Source organism: Dermochelys coriacea, chromosome 6, assembly GCF_009764565.3.
Source record: "Dermochelys coriacea isolate rDerCor1 chromosome 6, rDerCor1.pri.v4, whole genome shotgun sequence".
Lineage (NCBI taxonomy): Eukaryota > Metazoa > Chordata > Testudines > Dermochelyidae > Dermochelys > Dermochelys coriacea.
In genome coordinates, this window is record NC_050073.1 from 6,674,231 (window position 1) to 6,696,781 (window position 22,551).

A 22,551-nucleotide genomic window follows, 5' to 3' on the forward strand; every position below is an offset into this window, starting at 1 on the left:
ATCTGTGCGAGTTTTTTCATGAAGTTGACAGATTTCCACTCTATACGGACCCTATACGGACTCTAAACAGACTCCAACGAGAGACTGCTGAATTGGAATTAATTTGCAAACTGGATACAATTAATTTAGGCTTGAATAGAGACTGGGAATGGATGAGTCATTACACAAAGTAAAACTATTTCCCCATGTTATTTTTCCCCCCCACCCCACCCCCTGCTGTTCCTCAGATATTTTTGTGGCATCTTAGAGACTAACAAATTTATTAGAGCATAAGCTTTCGTGAGCTACAGCTCACTTCATCGGATGCATTTTTCCACCAAATGCATCTGATGAAGTGAGCTGTAGCTCACGAAAGCTTATGCTCTAATAAATTTGTTAGTCTCTAAGGTGCCACAAGTACTGCTTTTCTTTTTGCGAATACAGACTAACACGGTTGCTACTCTATAACCACTAACAGTGTCTCCTTCAGCAGGGGGGAGGGTCCCTACGGGGGCATTAGAAGGTCCCGGGTTCCTTCTTGACTGGTGACCCATTGGGAGCATGGGATGGAATTTCTCTTGCTCCAATTTTCTTTTGAATCTAGCTTATTTAATTCACACACTGAGAAAAGATCCTTGTAACGAGGCATTTTCATGCAACGCCGTCCTCTCCATTCAGCTATGGCATAAGGGGCAGCAAACCCAGGCGTTCCCCATCATGCCTGCTCCTCCCACAGTGCCATGGTTCGTGTAACATGTGGCCAGATTTGTAGGCTGAGAGAAAAGGCTGCAGAGTCAACTCTCCGGAATCAGCAATTGCCACAGTTCTAGTTTCCTGAACAACCTTAACGCTACGCACTTGGCCATGTGCATTACGACACCATCCTTTAATTGCATGATCACGTACTAATTTTAGCTACATGAGTCACCAGCTGGGTTTGAACTCAGAATGTAAGTGAAGATGGGAGGGAGACTCTGCATGGAAATTGCAGTCAGTTGAAGATAGAAGACCAGACCCAGTGGTGGCTCCCACCCCAGTGCACCTTCCCCAATGCTGCAGGGTATATTGACAGTGACTTGTCCCCTCCCCACAGAGACATGGACAAGTTGGGAGTTGCATGTTTGATGAGCTGGGTTTTTCTCCTTGTTGTACGTGAGCCTCTGTAAGTCACCAATGTCTAAGTGGGGGGAATAAGGGTGTGAGACTTTTGCTGAGACCCTGGGGGCAGGTGAAGCTGCTCCAGCTGCCTGCAGGAAAGCGATGGCCAATGCCCTTCCTAACCTGAGAACTACGGTGACCAGATGTCCCGATTTTATAGGGACAGTCCCAATTTTTGGGTCTTTTTCTTACATAGGCTCCTATTATCCTCCACCCCCGTCCCAATTTTTCACACTTGCTGTCTGGTCACCCTACTCAGAACCAGGAGGGAGATGCAACCAGTTGCCACAGAGTCACAGCACCGATGCTCTGGAACTGCTCTGTATGAAGCTAGTGAGGACTAACATGACTCCCCTCAAGGCATGCAGTCCAGGGCAAGAAACCTCCTCGGATACGGCCTTCCTGGGTCTAATCTTGGAGCATTCAGCCTCCCTGTCCATGCACTTCCTGCAGCAGGTCCAGCTGGACTGGACCCCTGGGCTGGACCCCCACTTCGCACTCTCAGCCAGCTGGTAAAACAGAAGGCTTATTAGTTGACAGGAACACGGTGTGGAACAAAACTTGTTAGCACGGAAATGAGTGACTTTCAGCCAAGTCCATCTTGGGGCAGTCCTGGGCCTGGGGCCGCCAAGTCCAAAACATAACAAAACTGCTCTACCTTTCACAGCAAGTCCGGAACACGCCAATCCCATTTCAGAGGCACCGCCCCCCGCCAACGGCCGAGCCCGGAACACGCCAGTCCCATTTCGGAGACGACGCCCCCCGCCAACGGCCGAGCCCGGAACACGCCAGTCCCATTTCGGAGACGACGCCCCCCGCCAACGGCCCAGCCCGGAACACGCCAGACCCGTTTTGGAGGCGCCGCCCCCCGCCAACGGCTGAGCCTGGAACACGCCAGACCCATTTTAGAGGCACCGCCTCCCGCCAACGGCCGAGCCCAGAACATGGCAGTCACATTTCAGAGGCACCGCCCCCTGCCAATGGCCGAGCCCGGAACACGCCAGTCCTATTTCGGAGGCACCGCCCCCCGAACTGCTGAGCCTGGAACACGCCAGTCCCATTTCGGAGGCACCGTGAACGGCCGAGCCTGGATCACACCAGACCCATTTCGGAGACGCCTCCCGCCGCCAACGGCCGAGCCCGGCACATGCCAGACACATTACAGAGGCACTGCCCCCCGCCAACAGCCAAGCCCGGAACACGTCAGGCCCATTTCAAAGGCATGGCCCCCCGCCAACGGCGGAGCCTGGAACACGCCAGACCCATTTTGGAGGCACCGCCAACGACCGAGCCCGGACACGCCAGACCTATTTCAGAGGCGCCACCCCCCGCCAACGGCCGAGCGCGGAGCACGCCAGTCCCATTTCGGAGGCGCTGCCCCCCGCCAACAGCCGAGCGCGGAGCACGCCAGTCCCATTTCAGAGGCGCCACCCCCCGCCAATGGCCGAGACCGGAACATGCCAGACCCATTTCGGAGACGCCGCCCCCCGCCAACGGCCGAGCCCAGAACACGTCAGGCCCATTTCAAAGGCACCACCCCCTGCCAACGGCCGAACCCGGAACACGCCAGACCCATTTCGGAGGCACTGCCCCCCATCAACGGCCGAGCCCGGAACACGCCAGACCCATTTCGGAGGTGCCGCCCCCTGCCAACGGCCGAGCCCGGAACACGCCAGACCCATTTCGGAGGCGCCGCCCCCCGCCAACGGCCGAGCCTGGAACACGCCAGACCCATTTCAGAGGCGCTGCCCCCTGCCAATGGCTGAGCGTGGAGCACGCCAGTCCCATATTGGAGGCACTGCCCCCCGCCAACGGCCGAGCCCGGAACACACCAGGCCCATTTCAAAGGCGCCGCCCCCCGCCAACGGCCAAGCCCGGAACACGCCAGTCCCATTTCGGAGGCACGGTCAACGGTCGAGCCTGGAACACGCCAGACCTATTTCAGAGGCACCGACAACGTCCGAGCCCGGAACACGCCAGTCCCATTTCAGAGGCACCGCCTCCCGCCAGCGGCCGAGTCTGGAATACACCAGACCCATTTCGGAAGCACCGTCAACGGCCGAACCCGGAACACACCAGACCCATTTCGGAGGCGCCGCCCCCCGCCAATGGCCGAGCCCAGAACACGTCAGGCCCATTTCAAAGGCATCACCCCCTGCCAACGGCCGAGCCCGGAACACGCCAGACCCATTTCGGAGATGCCGCCCCCCGCCAACGGCCGAGCCCGGAACATGCCAGACCCATTTCAAAGGCACCGCCCCCCACCAACGGCCGAGCCCAGAACACGCCAGACCCATTACGGAGGTGCCGCCTCCTGCCAACGGCCGAGCCCGGAACACACCAGACCCATTTCGGAGGCGCCGCCACCCGCCAACGGCCGAGCCCAGAACACGCCAGTCCCATTTCGGAGGCACCGTCAACAGTCGAGCCCGGAACACACCAGACCCATTTCGGAGGCACCGTCAACGGCCGAGCCCAGAACACACCAGACCCATTTCGGAGTCGCCGCCCCCCGCCAACGGCCGAGCCCGGAACACACCAGACCCATTTCAGAGGCGCTGCCCCCCGCCTACGGCCGAGCCCGGAACACGCCAGACCCATTTCGGAGGCGCCGCCTCCTGCCAACGGCCGAGCCCGGAACACACCAGGCCCATTTCAAAGGCACCGCCCCCCGCCAACGGCCGAGCCCGGAACATGCCAGACCCATTTCAGAGGCGCTGCCCCCCGCCTACGGCCGAGCCCGGAACACGCCAGACCCATTTCGGAGGCGCCGCCTCCTGCCAACGGCCGAGCCCGGAACACACCAGGCCCATTTCAAAGGCACCGCCCCCCGCCAACGGCCGAGCCCGGAACATGCCAGACCCATTTCAGAGGCACTGCCCCCCGCCAACGGCCGAGTCCGGAACATGCCAGACCCATTTCAAAGGCACCACCCCCTGCCAGCGGCCGAGCCCAGAACACGCCAGACCCATTTCGGAGGCGCCGCCCACCGTCAACGGCCGAGCCCGGAACACGCCAGACCCATTTCGGAGGCGCCGCCCCCCGCCAACGGCCGAGCCCGGAACACACCAGACCCATTTCAGAGGCGCTGCCCCCCGCCTACGGCCGAGCCCGGAACACGCCAGACCCATTTCGGAGGCGCCGCCTCCTGCCAACGGCCGAGCCCGGAACACACCAGGCCCATTTCAAAGGCACCGCCCCCCGCCAACGGCCAAGCCCGGAGCACGCCAGACCCATTTCGGAGGCGCCGCCACCCGCCAATGGCCGAGCCCGGAACGCGCCAGTCCCATTTCGGAGGCACGGTCAACGATTGAGCCCGGAACACGCCAGACCTATTTCGGAGGCACCGACAACGTCCGAGCCCGGAACACGCCAGTCCCATTTCAGAGGCACCGCCTCCCGCCAACGGCCGAGTCTGGAATACACCAGACCCATTTCGGAAGCACCGTCAACGGCCGAGCCCGGAACACACCAGACCCATTTCGGAGACGCCGCCCCCCGCCAACGGCCGAGCCCGGAACATGCCAGACCCATTTCGGAGGCGCCGCCCCCCGCCAATGGCCGAGCCCGGAACACACCAGACCCATTTCAGAGGCGCTGCCCCCCGCCTACGGCCGAGCCCGGAACACACCAGACCCATTTTGGAGGCGCCGCCCCCTGGCAATGGCCGAGCCAGGAACACGCCAGACCCATTTCGGAGGCGCCGCCCTCCACCAATGGCCGAGCCCGGATCACACCAGACCCATTTAGGAGGTGCCGCCCCCCACCAACGGCTGAGCCCGGAACACTTCAGGCCCATTTCAAAGGCACCGCCCCCCGCAAACGGCCGAGCCCGGAACATGCCAGACCCATTTCGGAGGCGCCGCCCCCCGCCAACGGCCGAGCCCGGAACATGCCAGACCCATTTCAGAGGCATTGCCCCCCGCCAACAGCCGAGCCCAGAACACGTCAGGCCCATTTCAAAGGCATCACCCCCTGCCAACGGCCGAGCCCGGAACACGCCAGACCCATTTCGGAGATGCCGCCCCCCGCCAACGGCCGAGCCCGGAACATGCCAGACCCATTTCAAAGGCACCGCCCCCCACCAACGGCCGAGCCCAGAACACACCAGACCCATTTCGGAGTCGCCGCCCCCCACCAACAGCCGAGCCCAGAACACATCAGGCCCATTTCAAAGGCACCATCCCCTGCCAACGGCCGAGCCCAGAACACGCCAGACCCATTTCGGAGGCGCCGCCCCCCGCCAACGGCCAAGCCCGGAACACGCCAGACCCATTTCGGAGGCGCCGCCCCCCGCCAACGGCCGAGCCCGGAACACACCAGACCCATTTCGGAGGCGCTGCCCCCCGCCTACGGCCGAGCCCGGAACACACCAGACCCATTTCGGAGGCGCCGCCTCCTGCCAACGGCCGAGCCAGGAACACACCAGGCCCATTTCAAAGGCACCGCCCCCCGCCAACGGCCAAGCCCGGAACACGCCAGACCGTTTTCGGAGGCGCCGCCACCCGCCAATGGCCGAGCCCGGAACACGCCAGTCCCATTTCGGAGGCACGGTCAACGGTCGAGCCCGGAACATGCCAGACCTATTTCGGAGGCACCGACAACGTCCGAGCCCGGAACACGCCAGTCCCATTTCAGAGGCACCGCCTCCCGCCAACGGCCGAGTCTGGAATACACCAGACCCATTTCGGAAGCACCGTCAACGGCCGAGCCCGGAACACAACAGACCCATTTCGGAGACGCCGCCCCCCGCCAATGGCCGAGCCCGGAACACGCCAGACCCATTTCGGAGGCGCCGCCCCCCGCCAATGGCCGAGCCCGGAACACGCCAGTCCCATTTCGGAGGCGCTGCCCCCCGTCAACGGCCGAGCCCGGAACATGCCAGTCCCATTTCGGAGGCGCTGCCCCCCGCCTACGGCCGAGCCCGGAACACACCAGACCCATTTCGGAGGCGCCGCCCTCCACCAATGGCCGAGCCCGGATCACGCCAGACCCATTTAGGAGGTGCCGCCCCCCACCAACGGCTGAGCCCGGAACACTTCAGGCCCATTTCAAAGGCACCGCCCCCCGCAAACGGCCGAGCCCGGAACACGCCAGACCCATTTCGGATGCACCGTCAACAGTCGAGCCCGGAACACGCCAGACCTATTTCGGAGGCACCGACAGCGGCCGAGCCCGGAACACGCCAGACCCATTTCGGAGACGCCGCCCCCCGCCAACGGCCGAGCCCGGAACATGCCAGACCCATTTCAGAGGCACTGCCCCCCGCCAACAGCCGAGCCCAGAACACGTCAGGCCCATTTCAAAGGCATCACCCCCTGCCAACGGCCGAGCCCGGAACACACCAGACCCATTTCGGAGGTGCTGCCCCCCGCCAACGGCCGAGCCCGGAACACACCAGACCCATTTCAGAGGCGCTGCCCCCCGCCTACGGCTGAGCCCGGAACACGCCAGACCCATTTCGGAGGCGCCGCCCCCCACCAACGGCCGAGCCCAGAACACGGCTGACCCATTTCGGAGGCACTGCCCCCCACCAACGGCCGAGCCCGGAACACGGCTGACCCATTTCGGAGGCGCCGCCCCCCCACCAACGGCCGAGCCCAGAACACGGCTGACCCATTTCGGAGGCACCGCCCCGCGCCTACGGCCCAGCCTGGAACACGCCAGTCCCATTTCAGAGGGGGTTTTTATAAAAATTCCATTATTTAGTAGTAATGTAACTACACCTGTACCCTGATATAACGCGACTCGATGTATCGCGGGTTTGCATACAACGCGGTAGAGCTCCGACATGCTGCTCTCAGTTGGATAAGGGGCAGAGGGTATCGGGGGCTGTCAGGGGCTCCCCCCCCAGGTCTGGGAGGCAGGAGCTGTGGGTGGGGGCACTTTTGGGGGTCGCGCAGTCCCAGAATGGCCGGGGAGCGGCCCGCTCCATTTCCCTCACCCCACCCCCAGCCGTGTCGCTCGGAGGAGGGGTCTTGGGTGAAGGGATCCCCCCCGCACTCACCGGCAGCGGTGGAAGCGGAGCAGCCCGGCCTCCGCCCGCTCCCAGCCACGGCGCTTCGCTTCCCGCTGCCGGTGAGTGCGGGACCTTTCCCCGCCCCCACCCCACCCCCCAGCGACACGGCTGGGGCTGGGGCAAGGAAAGCAGAGCAGGCTGGGGCCACGTCACTGTGCTTCCCGCCACTGGTGAGTGCGGGGGGCGTCCTTTCCCCAACCCCTCTGCACTCACCAGTGGTGTGGACCTGTTGGCGGGGGGTGTGTGGATAGGGGTCAGAGCAGTCAGGGGACAGGGAGCAGGGGGGTGGGGTTGGGTAGGGGTGATTAGGGACGGGGGTCTCTGGAGGGGGTGGTCAGAGAACAAGGAACAGAGGGGCCAAAGCAAGTTTGATATAACACCGTCTCACCTATAACGCGGTGAGATTTTTTGTCTCCCGAGGACCGCGTTATATCGGGGTAGAGGTGTACACACAAAAAGGTACGTTGTAACCGTTCTGCCAGATACGGTCTCTGGTTCAATATTTAGGGTTTTCTTCAACAAAACAACACACAATTGGCTCAAATCCCCCCTGCCCCCACCCCCGGTAACCGGTTTTCTGCAATTCTTCTGTTACACTGAACATTGATCTTTTTCCCCCCTCCCATCTCTTTTAGTTTATTTTTTTTCCAGTTCCTATATAGATTTTCAGGGGATCTGAAGTATTTAAGAGAGACAGAGAGAAAACCAACTCTTTTAAGAATCTGGCTTATGTTACAGATTACTTTGGCTTTTTCACAGTCCCCCGCCCCCCACACACTCTTCTCCTCCCCTATAATGTAACTGTATCCCTATGATTTCAGGCTGCTTGTGTTTGCTGCCTGGACTGGGATCCCGTGTTCTTCATGGTTTGCAGATGACATGCTTGGTTTTTAGCCAGGGCGGGGAACTTTCTTCGCGTCCTGCACGTTCAGGACCAAACGATGGGTGCTCATCGGGCGACTGGAGGAGCCGTGCGTCCAGCCGGGAAGAGGAGGAGGCTGAAGGAGAAACAGCTGGAGGTGCTCTTGCAAGCGGTGAAGAGTCCAAAGGGGGCACCTGCTTCCTCCTGCCCAGCAAGGTGGACTCCAGACTGGGTCAGCATTGGTAGGTCTGGAAAAAGGGAACCGTGGAACCGCTCAGGTGCCTTGAGCCCTTCGGTAAACGGTATTCAGAAGGTAATTTTGCCTTGTGTAGGGCTGATAGTTTGCAGAGAGGTCCCAGTGAACAGTCCTACCTGCCATTCGAGAGCTGGTTTGCTTCAGAAAATAGGCCCCCCCCGCCAGCCGTTGCCGCCCCCCTGCCCCCACGCTAGCCATCACTACCCCACTGGCCCCCCCGCCAGCCATCACTACCCTTCTGGCCTCCCTTCCAGCCATCACCGCCCCTCTGGCCCCCCCACCAGCGATCCCTACCCCTCTGGCCCCCGCACTAGCCATTGCCGCCCCTCTGGCTCCCTGCCAGCCGTCGCTGCCCCTCTGGCCCCCCCGCCAGCTGTCGCCACCCTCTGCCCCCACGCTAGCCATCGCCGCCCCTCTGGCCCCCCCACCAGCCATCGCCACCCCTCTGACCCCCCCACCAGCCATCGCCACCCCTCTGCCCCCCCCCACCAGCCGTCCCTACCCCTCTGGCCCCCGCACCAGCCATTGCTGCCCCTCTGGCCCCCCGCCAGCCATCGCCGCCCCTCTGGCCCCCCCCTGCCAGCCATCGCCGCCCCGCTGGACCCCCCGCCAGCCGTCACCGCCCCTCTGGCCCCCCTGCGAGCCATCACTACTGCTCTGGCCCCCCGCCAGCCATCGGCATTGCTGCCCCTTTGGCCCCCCTGCCAGCTGTCGCTGCCCCTCTGGCTCCATCACCAGCCGTTGCCACCCCTCTGGCCCCCCTGCCAGCCGTCGCCACCCCTCTGCCCCCCGCCATCCGTCGCCGCCCCTCTGGCCCCCCTGCCATCCCAATGCATGACCATCAGAGAAGGGGCGGGGCAGGGGCAGGACCTCAGGCAAGGGGGTGGGGCAAGGGAGTTTGGTTTTGTGCAATTAGAAAGTTGGCAAACCTAGTGGGGGGGCAGAGTCATGTGGGGAGGGTGCTGGTTCCCCTATAGCCCTGGCTGGGGAGGGGCAGAGTGACAGGGCGGGGCTGGCTCCCTGATAGCACTAGCTGGGGTTGGCTGAGTGATAGGGTGGGGCTGGCTCCCCTGTAGCCCTGGCTGGGTGTAGGGGGGGTAGAGTGATATGGGGTGGGGGGGGGGCTGGCTCCCCTGTAGCCCTGGCTGGATACGTGGGGGAGGGGATGCCTTTTCCTGCAGCCAGTCCCCCTGCCCTTGAAGCTTTGTGCACATCAGCCCGTTGCGGTTCATGTAGCTTCTCCCTGAGCACAGAGGATCCATCACACCTGGCCAGATCCCCTGGCTGCTCTGCCCTGAGGTGGCTGCTTCCACTTCAGCGTCCCAGTTCCCTGCCCTCCCCGCCCCCAGCCCCAGTGCCTGGGGTGATGGCACTGAACTGGCTCCCATGTGTCTCCAGCCGCTGGAGGGGAGGGGCAGGGCCTGGAAGCCCTCGCCTTCCTTGGGGGCACAGACACCCCGCCCCAGGCACTGACAGCACAGGAGCACGTGCGATCCCTTTGGCGCCCCTGCAGATTGCCCCAGCCCGAGCCTCGCCACACCGCCCAGCTACAGGGGCCCGAGCCATCTGAGCTGCTCTGGGGCAGGTTCTGTTCATTTCCGTCACGCCCGTGTCAGAGGCACCTCTGCTGGGAGACGCCCCCCCAGCTACTGCCCTGCCTGCACCTCGCACCTTTGTCTAGGATGTTCATTGCTTTTTGAAGAGCTCGAATTTGGATGCTCCTGCTCCTCAAGGTCTGTGGAGGGGAGAGCCCGGTTCCTGGGCATTCACCACCACTGCAGGTGGGCAGCCGCCCCCCCTGGACCTTAGGGGTATCTTCCTGGGCCACCTCCCTTTCCTCCACCCGAGGGGGGCAGAGTCCCACTCCTTGTGAGCCCTGCAATGCCTCCCATGCAGCCAGCAGGGGGGTGCAGAGCCCCCATCTCTGCACCTCAGAGAGGCTTTGGAGGCCTATCGCCCCTTCTCCAGCCAGCCCGGAGAAGAGCCCAGCTTGCGGCCGTCTGCAAGAAATGACCAGCCTGCAGTGACCTCTGGACTCTTTAATGAAGGTACCTGACTAGGTTACTGCTGGCAACCAGGCATGCCCTGGCCCTGCTGAAATAACGCCCCGCTCCCGGTTTCTCCGGGGAGGTTTTCTTTTTGACCCGGGCTGCCCCGGCTGCATCATCGCTTTGAGAAAGAACAGGAGATATTTTAATAATCAGGACTGCCCAATGGCACCATGCCACGTGCCCCCTGGTCGCCTGGAGCTGTTCAGGAGTGGAGAGGGAGAACTGTGCTTTGAAAGCCTGGCCCTGGTGGACCCAGGATAAGGGCAGAACAGGGAAGGGCGGGCTCAAGGCCATAGAGCTGATGGGCTGGGCCAGATGGCGCCAACACCCCGCAGAAGACGGGGACAGTGCAGCGAGATGAACACAGCCAGTTGGCGCGGGGGCGTGGGCTGACAGCTGCTCTCCCAGCCTGTGAGCTGTTAACAGCCGTTTGTACGTGGTACCTGCCGCACGCCGGCCGGCTGGGGTTCTGTGCCAGCACAAGGAAAGGCCATGGTGCAATGCTCATGGCGCAGTCGGCCTGCACTCGGAACAGCCAAGCCCCCCACTGGAGCCCTGAGCAGCCTGTGAGGCTCCTCTGCCCACCGCCGGCAGCTCTCAGAGCCAGTCATCAGAGGGGTCCTGGGCCGTGCCGATCTTCACAGCCCCTTTCAGGGAGGGAGCCCGGATGACTGTTCCAAAGTCCTTTAATGATCCTGCCAATGCAGGCGGGAGGGGCTCTGGCAGGGAGAGTCCCAGCCCTGCAGCCCCTTACTGGGGCCAGGAGGGTCTCTTGCGTCTCTCTGGCTCCATGCAGGGGGGCTGGAGGTCCAGCAGGCTCCATGTGACTCGTCTGGGAGGCAGAAGGTGTTGTGACTGGCTCCGCTTCAGCTTGTGGGGTCCAACGGGCACGCTCTGGCCAGGGACCTGGGGTCTCGGGAAGAGGTTTCTGCTCAGCAGTAGAGTCACAGTGGGCTGCTTGGGGCCCCACCACACAGACCTAAGGGACAGACACAGCCGGGCTCACTCAGGCCTTGGGGCTGCTGGGTCTGAGCCCGTCCTCTCTGCCATATCCCCCACCTCTGTCCCAACCCATCAACCTCTTATGTTCAAGCTCCTTTCCCCTCCCTCCGTAAGTTGCTCTCTCTCCAGTCCCTTGTGCCCCCTCCCCTCTTGGCCTTTCCTCAGCTCCATCATGGCCCGACTTCCTTCCCCCAAGGAGTGCTGTCCCCATTCCCTCGGGCCTCCCACACGCTCCCTTGTCGCCCCCTCCAGACCACTCCAGGGTCTCTGCCCATCCCTGCCCCATTCCCTTGACACCCTGGGTCGCCATCTTTCCATCATGTCCCCTCCCCTGTATGCCTGCTCTTCCCACAGCCCCCATGGCCAATGCCCCCCCAACACTCCCCCCGCTTCCAGGAAGACCCTGCGGTGTCAGTGTCACTGTTACATGCCCCAGCTCAGCAGGATCCAGCTCTTGGCCTCAAGCCTTTCCTAGCCCTGTCTGCTGTTAACCTGGCAATGCTGCTGAGCTGGAGAGAAGGGGCTCCTGTGGGGAGAGCCCCATCCCCCTGGAGATAGCAGTGGGGGGGCAGAGAGTGAGCACCCCCTGGAGCAGGAAGCTGAGGCTCAGAGTGGAAGTGTAATAAGCTGTTCTGTGCTCATACCACTGAACGCTGCCTCTCTGCTCCCCCCTTACACTGGTGCATCAGAGGCCATCTCTGATCCCAGGAACAAGGCCCTCCCATTCCCACTGTGCACTGCAGAGGGAGGAGTCAGATTGCAGCCATCAGTCACCAGCAGCGGAGCTCAGCCCCCCCCTTCCCAGAAAACTCCTCAGGGAGAAGGCTCCCTAGCCTAACCCAGGGCTGCCTCAGGCAGGGCTCCCCCAGATTTCACCCATTAGAGCACAGCTCAGTAGGTGGTGCTGCAAGCTCACCCTCACCATCATGACAGCCTGGACTAGGAGTCGCTGGGACCCCTACAGGTACAGCTGGTCAGTTAAAAGCCCTGGCCCATTTATTCTACAATCCACACACATGCTCAGATTGTCTTGAAAGCTGCCATGCCCACTGAGGAGCTGGGGTACAGTTTGTGCTGCAAATTTGGTGTCATTTGGCTAAGCAGCTCCCAGGATCCAGCTTCTACAAATGACCGCATTTTCTAGTCAGTTGGTTCTTAGGGTTTTGCAAGTGGCCAGGGAAAACCAAAGCCCAGTATCCACGGCACTCTGATCCCTCTCCTGGCTCCCGCTGGCTTACAGGGAAAACCGTTCTTTATCTGCACTCTGACCATTGTTCTGCGAGGGGTGGGGGCAGACACGCATTCCACTCAGGTGGGCATGCCCAGTTCCCCAAAGCCAGAGAACTCTGTGTAGCAAAGCCCCTTGGGGTACCGCAGGCACCCTCAGGACTCCAGCCCAGCCCCCGTCAATTCCTTCACACTGGCAGCTGTTTGTCTGGAGACTCTGATGTAGAGGGACCCGAGGGCAGGCCAGGGAGTACACGACTGCACCCACCTCTCAAAGAACAACGGTTACTGTAACCATGAGTAACCATTTCTTCTCCCAGTGGTTGCAGATGTGTAGACCACTCGGGCGACTTGCAAGCAGTAGCGGCTTGGCGTCTATTTAAATAGTGACTGCAGAACTGCTCTTCCACAGCTCACTTCTGCCCTAGAAGCCGTCCTGACCATGTTTGGTAAAGCTGGATACAGAAGACTCAGTAGCAGCCCTGAATATATCTAATATGGGAACAACCCTGAGAAATGCCACTAAGGCAGCCTGGTGTTTGCTACACCCTATTGTAATGCAGGAAGTAATCTGTCTGGAAACTGTCTGAGCCGAAACCACTTGACTGTTCGTCTGGTCTGCACAGGAGACATCACGCCGCGGTGATAATCAAACTGGCTTAGTCCCATCCAGACAGAAAGCCAGGTTCGTCTTACATCCAACATAGGAAGGTGCTGGTCATCTGCATTGGAGTGCAGCTTAGGAAAAATACAGGCACCTGTATAGTTTGGTTAAGGTGACATGGTGAAACCACTTTAGACAAACATTTTGATGTGGCCTTAAGGCTCCTCTGTCTTTCACTAGCTGAAAGTCTGGAGGTCATGTCATTAGGGCCTGGCCTCCTTGCTGACGTTATAGCAATAAAAAAGGCTGTCTTTTGGCAAAGGAAGGACAGCATACAGGTTGCTAGAGGCTCAAATAGAGGCCCTGTCAGGGCAGCAAGCACAGTGTTAAGTTCCAACAGGGGAATCCCTTCTTTATAGGTGGGAAGAGGCAAACAACACCTTGCAGACATCTAACAACCATGGGGTTGGAAAATACCGACTTCCCGTGCATCAGGGAATGAAACACTGAGATTGGTGCAAAGTTGACCCTCAATGGCTGAGAGCAGGCCCCATGGTTTACGATGTAACTGGTAATCTAAAATGTCCTGAATCTGGGCTAGTACCCATCGAATTCCCCAAGTCAATGACAAACCCAAAAAACATTGCCACTTGGCCGAAGAGGTTGATCTAGTAGATAGCTTCATACTATTAGCAGAACCTGTTGGACTGCCTCTGAACAGTTCTTCCCCACTTCATCTGAGCACGCAGCATTCATACCATGAGATGCAAACTGCGGCCATGGTGCAGAGACAGTAGGTCCAGGAAGAGCGCAAAAGGCACTGGACGTTGGACCAATTGGCTGTGAAGGCCGGAGAATCAACATTGTCTTGGCCAGGCTAGTTCAACGAGTATCTGTTTGGCCTGATCCAGCTTCATTTTGAGAATGACCTGAGGGACAAGCAGAATTGGGGGAAGGCTGATCCCCAAATCAGTAGAGGGCATTGGTCAGAGAGCCTGGACTGTGACCTGCTCTAGAGCAAAACTGACAGAACTTCTTGTCTTTTGTTGCAAATAGGTTGACAGATGGAAAGCCCCAGTCCCTGAAGATGGACCTTCACAGAGCACTCATGATTCTTGGAAAAATTCCTGCTGAGTTGATTGGCCAATTGATTCTGGGCACCTGGAATGTAGGCAGCTGTGATAAAGTCTTTCTTGATGCAAAAGTGCCAAAACGTTATCACTTCCCAACAGAACTGATTGAAGTGGTTTGTTGAATTGGTTAGTTCACACACTACATTGCAGTGGTATTGTCAGGATTTATATAAACAGACGTGCCCCTGATGTGAGAGAGAAAAAACTTGGCACACATTGTAAAGCACTCGAAGTTCAAGGACTTTAGTATATAATCATAGAATCACAGAATCTCAGGGTTGGAAGGGACCTCAGGAGGTCATCTAGTCCAACCCCCTGCTCAAAGCAGGACCAATCCCCAACTAAATCATCCCAGCCAGGGCTTTGTGAAGCCTGACCTTAAAAACTTCTAAGGAAGGAGATTCCACCACCTCCCTAGGTAACGCATTCCAGTGTTTCACCACCCTCCTAGTGAAAGAGTTTTTCCTAATATCCAACCTAAATCTCCCACACTGCAACTTGAGACCATTACTCCTCGTTCTGTCATCTGCTACCACTGAGAACAGTCTAGATCCATCCTCTTTGGAACCCCCTTTCAGGTAGTTGAAAGCAGCTATCAAATCCCCCCTCATTCTTCTCTTCCACAGACTAAACAATCCCTGTTCCCTCAGCCTCTCCTCATAAGTCATGTGTTCCAGTCCCCTAATCATTTTTGTTGCCCTCCGCTGGACTCTTTCCAATTTTTCCACATCCTTCTTGTAGTGTGGGGCCCAAAACTGGACACAGTACTCCAGATGAGGCCTCACCAATGTCGAATAGAGGGGAACGATCACATCCCTCGATCTGCTGGCAATGCCCCTACTTATACAGCTCCAAAATGCCATTGGCCTTCTTGGCAATAACGGCACACTGTTGACTCATATCCAGCTTCTCGTGCACTGTAACCCCTAGGTCCTTTTCTGCAGAACTGCTGCCGAGCCATTCGGTCCCTAGTCTGTAGCGGGGCATGGGATTCTTGCAGGACTCTGCACTTGTCCTTCTTGAACCTCATCAGATTTCTTTTGGCCCAATCCTCTAATTTGTCTAGGGCCCTCTGTATCCTATCCCTACCCTTCAGCGTATCTACTTCTCCTCCCAGTTTAGTGTCATTTGCAAACTTGCTGAGGGTGCAATCCACACCATCGTCTAGATCATTTATGATGATATTGAACAAAACCGGCCTGAGGACCGACCCTTGGGGCACTCCACTTGATACTGGCTGCCAACTAGACATGGAGCCATTGATCACTACCCGTTGAGCCCAACAATCTAGCCAACTTTCTATCCACCTTATAGTCCATTCATCTAGCCCATACTTCTTTAACTTGCTGGCAAGAATACTGTGGGAGACCGTGTCAAAAGCTTTGCTAAAGTCAAGGAACAACACGTCCACTGCTTTCCCCTCATCCACAGAGCCAGTTATCTTGTCGTAGAAGGCAATTAGATTAGTCAGGCATGACTTGCCCTTGGTGAATCCATGCTGACTGTTCCTGATCACTTTCCTCTCCTCTAAATGCTTCAGAATTGATTTCTTGAGGACCTGCTCCATGATTTTTCCAGGGACTGAGGTGAGGCTGACTGGCCTGTAGTTCCCAGGATCCTCCTTCTTCCTTTTTTTAAAGATGGGCACTACATTAGCCTTTTTCCAGTCGTCCAGGACTTCCCCCGATCGCCATGAGTTTTCAAAGATAATGGCCAATGGCTCTGCAATCACATCCGCCAACTCCTTTAGCACTCTCGGATGCAGCGCATCCGGCCCCATGGACTTGTGCTCGTCCAGCTTTTCTAAATAGTCCTGAACCACATCTTTCTCCACAGGGGACTGCTCACCTCCTCCCCATGCTGTGCTGTCCAGTGCAGTAGTCTGGGAGCTGACCTTGTTTGTGAAGACAGAGGCAAAAAAATCATTGAGTACATTAGCTTTTTCCACATCCTCTGTCACTAGGTTGCCTCCCTCATTCAGTAAGGGGCCCAAACTTTCTTTGACTTTCTTCTTGTTGCTGACATACCTGAAGAAACCCTTCTTGTTACTCTTAACATCTCTTGCTAGCTGCAACTCCAGGTGTGATTTGGCCTTCCTGATTTTACTTCTGCATGCTCGAGCAATATTTTTATACTCTTCCCTGGTCATTTGTCCAATCTTCCACTTCTCGTAAGCTTCTTTTTTGTGTTTAAGATCAGCAAGGAATTCACTGTTAAGCCAAGCTGGTCGTCTGCCATATTTGCTATTCTTTCTACACATCGAGATGGTTTGTCCCTGTAACCTCAATAAGGATTCTTTAAAATACAGCCTTCCTGTTCTGTCCACATAGCGTGGACCCTCAAAGACTCCAAATACACTCCCCAATCTATCATCGAGGCATCAGTAACTATGATCCTGGTCAGTAAAGGACAAGCGAAAGACTCCCTCAGATACATTGTTCTCTAACGACTGCAGGACCACTGGAGGCACTCAGACTAGGTTGTTGGATTAGACTGACAACATGTGAGATAAACCAATTTAAACAGGTGCACTCTCACAGGTTGAACTACATAAGTACATGAAGCCATGTGGCCTAGCAATCTCAAACATACATGAGCTGTGGTTGAAAGATGAGATTTGAGGGACAGACATAGGTGAAAAATTGTTTGAAACCATTTATGAGGGAGAAAGGCCCTTGAACTTGTAGATTCTAGTTGGGGCCCCAATGAACTCAATTTTTTGCGTTGGAAGTAATGACTTTCCTTTGTTCAAGATGAGCCCCAGTTGACTGAAGAGACACAGTCTGAATTGGAAGTGATGGAGGACTTGGACTTCAGACTTGCCCCTCACTAGCGAACTGTCCAGTAAGGGAAGACCCAAATCCCCATTCTCCTGAGATAGGACATCACCCCAGTCATGCATTGGGTGAATATACCTGGGACTAAGGACAGGCCAAAAGGGAGTACAGTAGAACCTCAGAGTTACAAACACCTCAGGAATGGAAGTTGTTTGTAACTCTGAACAAAACGTTCTGGTTGTTCTTTCAAAAATTTACAACTGAACATTGTCTTAATACAGCTTTGAAATTTACTGTGCAAAAGAAAAATGCTGCTTTGCCTTTATATTTTTAGTAGTTTATGTTTAACACAGTACTGTACTGTATTGGGTTCTCTCTTTTTTGGGGGGGGTCTCTGCTGCTGCCTGATTGCATACTTCTGGTTCCAAATGAGGTGCGTGGTTGATGGATCAGTTTGTAACTCCGATGCTCATAACTTAGAGGTGCTACTGAATAGCGTATTGATAATGTTGATCTGCCACTACAAATCTGAGGAACTTCCAGTATTTTGGTAACACTGCTACATGGAAACAAGCGTCCTGAAAATGGAGGGCAGCAAACCAGTCATGATTCAATGAGGGGAGAACTGTCGCTAGGGTGACTATGCAAATCTCATATATTTGATGCACTTGTTGAGACCTTGGAGGTCAAGTTTAGGTATCAGCCCTCCCTTGGATGTGGGGATCAGGAAGTAACATGAGTAGAATCCCTTTCCCCCAGTGTTGGAGGGGAACTTCTTCTATGGCCCTTGAAGCATATAGAGTCTAAAGCTCTTGAAGAAAGGCTGTAGTCATCCTCCTTAAGGAGTGTTGGTGAGACTTAAAGTCTCCTGGTGGAATCATCTGATGAGGAGGATGACAAGAAGTGGAACAGATGGGCTCCCCTACGGTAAGGCTTGTCCCCGTGATAAGGGGTCACTGCTATAGTGGGAGCTGTATCAGTTTGTGTCTCCAGTCTCAGTGGGCCAGGAAGTGAGACAACAGAAGGACAACAGCTCTGATGTGAGCTGATGATTGAGATCTTGAAGAGCAGTGGGCACTCCAAGGAGGCCAAAGAGGAAATTAATGTGGTACAGGAAGCCAGTATATACCGGGCCAAGAACTTGTGTCCCTGCTGAGGGAACGCTGTTGTCTTGGTAATGATCTTCTGGAGGAAGGGGACGGGAGAGAGAGAGAGAAGGATTCTGAGCCTGATTTCAAGGAACACCCCAAATAGTGAACAGATGAGCTAAACCTGCGAAGCCCACTAAGTACCCCAATCTGTTTGAGGTCTGGTGAGGAGACTGGACTGGTACCAAGGATGGTACAGTAGTCAGTGCCATGAGTACTGCTTGGGAAGTTGAGGCTGCACTAAAATGCAGTACGGGAAAGGCTGTCGGTCCTGTGCAGAGATCGGTACCCTAGCCGACGAATGGCTTGGTACTGAAGGTTTGGAGACTCGGACTAGTGCTATCGTCGGAGCCGAAAACGGTATTGGTACCAAGCAGGATGTCTTGGTGCTGATGATGGGACCAGATCCACCTCTTTGGTGGGCTTCTTAACCAGTAACAAGGGAGAAGCCAGTAACTATCCATAGTCCAAAGCAACTGACCCACTCTGGCCCAGGACTACAGGGGGCTTCCCCACAGATGAGGACTCCTGTGTCAGAGGTGAATCTGGGACAGAGAGGCAGAGTAAATCAGCTGCTGCCTGAAAAGCCTGTGGTCAGTACTGTCAGTGCCAATGTGCTGGCACCGGACGCAACAGATGTCCTGCAGATATTACCAGAATTGACGGTACAGTACTGGTCGGTTTGCTTCTCAGTACTGGGGAGCGGGTAAATGGTCCTCGTCCTGCTCTATTTTGGACACTCAAGGAGTCTTGCTAATGCTCCCCACACTCCTCCTAGAAGAGAAGGAAGAGTCTCTGAGCCCCGGAATGCCTCTGATTAGTTTTGTGAGCCCTCTTCCTTGGGGGACTACAGGAAGGAGAATGGTCCCTTCTCCATGGAGAAGAACCTGAGTCTGGCTGTCTATCAGAAATTGGCACTAGCTCCAACACAGTTTGTGAGGCCAGGTGAGCTGTGCAAGCTCCCAGATCCTTCTGGGGTTGCTTCTGGAGGTGTTACTTCAAGTGTAGGTGTCCGGCAACAAACATTTTCCTTTCCTGTGCCCCTCTCCCAGGCACCACAAGCATCAAATGTGATGGTCACTAGACGGGACAGCCACATGAAGGACAGTGCTTAAAATTCGGTGAAGACATAGTGCCAGGCTTACTAACTAACCAACCACTCATGGAACTACTAACCCTCACTAACTAGCTAGCTAATGGGGCTAAAACTATTTACAAAGCACACAGAGTGATCTTGCTGTGGTGCAGTAACCGTGAGGAACTGCAAATCAGGCTGTGGGTGGTGAGAAGGAACTGAGTGCAGGGGGTGGGCACTGCCCTTATATTGCCTCAGGAGGGGCCCTGAGGAGGGACAGGGCGCATGTGCTGCCCCAGCGGGTACTGCTACACAAAGTTCTCTGGCTTTGGTGTGCTGGGCACTCTTGCACCTGAGTGGAAACACGTCTGTAGCCACTCAAAGGAGGACTGCCTCTGGGGAGCTTTTATGCCCTGAGCTATCTACTGCTCAGCCCCCCAAGAGCTAAGTTCCCCTTTGCATGTTGCTGGCTGAGGTTCGCTGGCTTTGCTTAGCCTGGATTTCTGGTTCCTGAAGGATCTCTGGCTGGAACGACCCCTCGACCCTGCCATTTATCTGCCCCTCTCCCATTTGCGCTGAGAGGCATGCATGCCCACAGAGACCTCTTGGCTGTTTCTTTATGGAGCCTCCGTGCCAGTCGAAGGCTCAGAGCGCCCCATTCCCTGACGACTGTTCTGGTCCTGCTTCCTCAGCTGTGGAGCCGAAGGCGCCCTGCTGGCGCTGGATCCCTGCAGAGCGAAGCAGGCAGGGGTGCTCTCTAGGGCTGGGGAAGCTGGGGGCAGTAGTGGGGCCCCTGCGTGTGCTGAGCGGTCAGACCCCCTCAGGGCCACAGCTGGGCTCTGCCTCGGCTACCCCCTCCCCTCCATTCTGCACACCTATCCCGCCAGGGTAGGGAGCCCTGGCTGGGGGAGGAGGCGTGGGCCCCAGCATGGTACCTGCATGGGCTGGCTCCAACCGTGGATGCAGAGTGCGCCAACGTTGAGCTGCCTAGAGACAGAGGAGAGGCAAAGGTCAGAGCCCTAGGAAGCAACAGGATCCAGCAACACCTGCTCTGGCTCTAGGTGCGGCTCCACAGGAGCAGGGCCTGAGGGGCCATGATGTGGGGGAGGTGAGCGAGAGGAGACCCCCGTGCCCCTCCAGGGTACAGCCGCACTGGAGAGATTCCTCTCCCTTCCCCAGCCGCGTATTAACGCCTAGGTCGACAAGGCCTGGGCCTAGGGCGGCAAATTTATAATAGCAGCCAGAGGCTGCTTCCCCCGGTGCCAGTTCGTGCCCTCTGCCCCTGCCCCAACTCCACCCCTTCCCCGCCCCCTCCCTGCCCCTGTTGGTCCCCTTCCCCAAATCCCCGGCCCCGCCTCCTCTCCTGAGCGCGCCGGGTTCCCCCCTTTCCCCCCTCCTTCGCGAAACTGTTTGCGCACAAGCACTGGCTGGGAGCGGGGAGAAGCAGGACCCGGCGGCGCGCTCAGGGAAGGAGGAGGAGTTGGAGCGGAGGTGAGCTGCGATGGGGGGGGGGCCCGGGAGCTGCTCGGGGGGGGCAGCAATTATTTCAGGGCCTGGGGTGGCAAAATCATTAATCTGCCACTGCCCTTCCCCCACCACAGATCGTCAGCTCCCTCTCTGATGTGGGAGAGAGAGTCCTGTCGCTCACTTTGCACCCACTGGCTACCCCTAGTGGGACCCATGCGGATCCCATGGGGGTGAGGTCACCGTGTTTACCTTGCCGTAGGGATGGAGCCAGGGGTGCTGGATCAATTTATATAGTCGGGGTGCTGAGAGCCATTGAACCAAACTGTAAACCCTGTGCATGATGGAAACCACTTCAAGCCAGGGGTGCGGTCATCCCCCCCCCCCCGCATCCCTTGTTTCAGCACCTATGAATAGGACCCAAATACCATCATCCTCATGGTGGGGGGAAAGGAATTTCCCTGGAACAGCCCAGCTCTGCCAGGCTCTGGTGGGGTGCGGGAGAGGAATTTTCCAGGAACAGCCCAGCTGTGCCAGGCACTGGTGGGGGGGGGAGGAATTTCCCAGGAACAGCCCAGCTCTGCCAGGCACTGGGGGTAGGGGGCAGAGGAATTTCACAGGAACAGCCCAGCTCTGCCAGGCACTGGGGGTAGGGGGCAGAGGAATTTCACAGGAACAGCCCAGCTCTGCCAGGCTCTGGGATGTGGGACTGGGGCAGGGGGCCACCGTGGACCATGGCAGGTGCCTGGCCTGTCTCTTTGCCCTGGGTGCGCAGTCCCCCTGCAGGAGGGCACTCCCCCACTGTGGCGCCAGCTCGCTCCCCGCCCTCACCTGCATGCCGGGTGCTGTGGGGCTCTCCGTCCAGCTGGGCATGGAAGGGCGGGGGGTGCTCTCTGATGGGTGACACGCCGGCGGGTCTCTGGGGCTGCGGCGGGGTCAGCATGGTGATAAGCAGGGGCTGGGGCTGCCGGGCCTTCCATAAGCGCTCAGGCCCAGGGCTGTGCTGGTGACACAGCTTACTCTCCCATAGACCCTCTTCTGGGAGCAGACAAACTGTGGGGGCAGAGGGTTTGAGCCCAGGGACACAGCCCAGTGCCTGGGAGCTGTGGCAGGCCTGCTCTGACAGGGGGGGGTCCACCCATTCCTTCACCCCCCCCACCCATGGCCTTAGCAAGCCACAACTGGGAGCGGCCTACAGAGAGCTTCATTGGGATCTGTCCAGCTCCAAGGGGTGGGTTCATGAGGGACACTGTAGACCCTATGCAAGCGGGGGATGGGGGCACATGCCTTGCACCAGTGTGGGAGTGGGGGACAGGGCAAGTGTCCTGAGGATGGGGGCCATCTTGGGTGGCCTGCAGGGGGCTCAGAGAGTCTCTGAGAGTCTGCTGCTCCCCCCTCACTAGTCTCCCTCCCCGCTGCCTCCCAGCTCCCCTTCTGCACTGTCCTCCTAAGAACCCCTGGGAGTGGGGAGGGGAGGTCTGAGACTAGCAAGAGACTCCAAGGCAGCAGAGCAGAGGCATGCCCCCTCTCCCCCAGTTCTCCAGCCAGGGCCTCGCCACGCCGCACTAGCAGACATCCCCTCTTAGTACACAGGCTCTCTCTCGAGATGGGGCCATCTGACGGACTTGGGTGGGCCCTGCTCCTTCATGCAGGGAGGGCCTCGCAGCGAGTGGCTGTGTGGAGTGCTGCTGGCAAAGAGACAGGCTTAGCTCTTACCCTTGTCAAAGGGAAGCGTGTTCTCTTCATCTCAGGTTCATCCATGCCACCGCCGCCACCCCCACCCTTGGTGTTTGGGG

At 57.9% G+C, this 22,551-nt stretch overlaps 1 protein-coding gene across 2 annotated transcripts in view; it reads right to left on the bottom strand.

Annotated features, from left to right (window-relative positions):
• Positions 1-10,264: 10,264 nt before the first annotated feature.
• AGBL2 (AGBL carboxypeptidase 2) overlaps positions 10,265-22,551 on the bottom strand; it is a 58,200-nt gene continuing 45,913 nt past the window's right edge. The window contains exons 18-19 of one of the 2 annotated variants that reach the window (XM_038405965.2): positions 20,227-20,278; positions 10,265-11,304 (exon numbers count right to left, since the gene is read on the bottom strand). In XM_038405965.2, coding sequence (XP_038261893.1) covers positions 11,076-11,304; positions 20,227-20,278 — 281 coding nt within the window. In that variant the 3' untranslated portion in view covers positions 10,265-11,075. The remainder of the gene's footprint in view (positions 11,305-20,226; positions 20,279-22,551) is intronic. The other variant, XM_043516813.1, reaches the window with a different exon arrangement.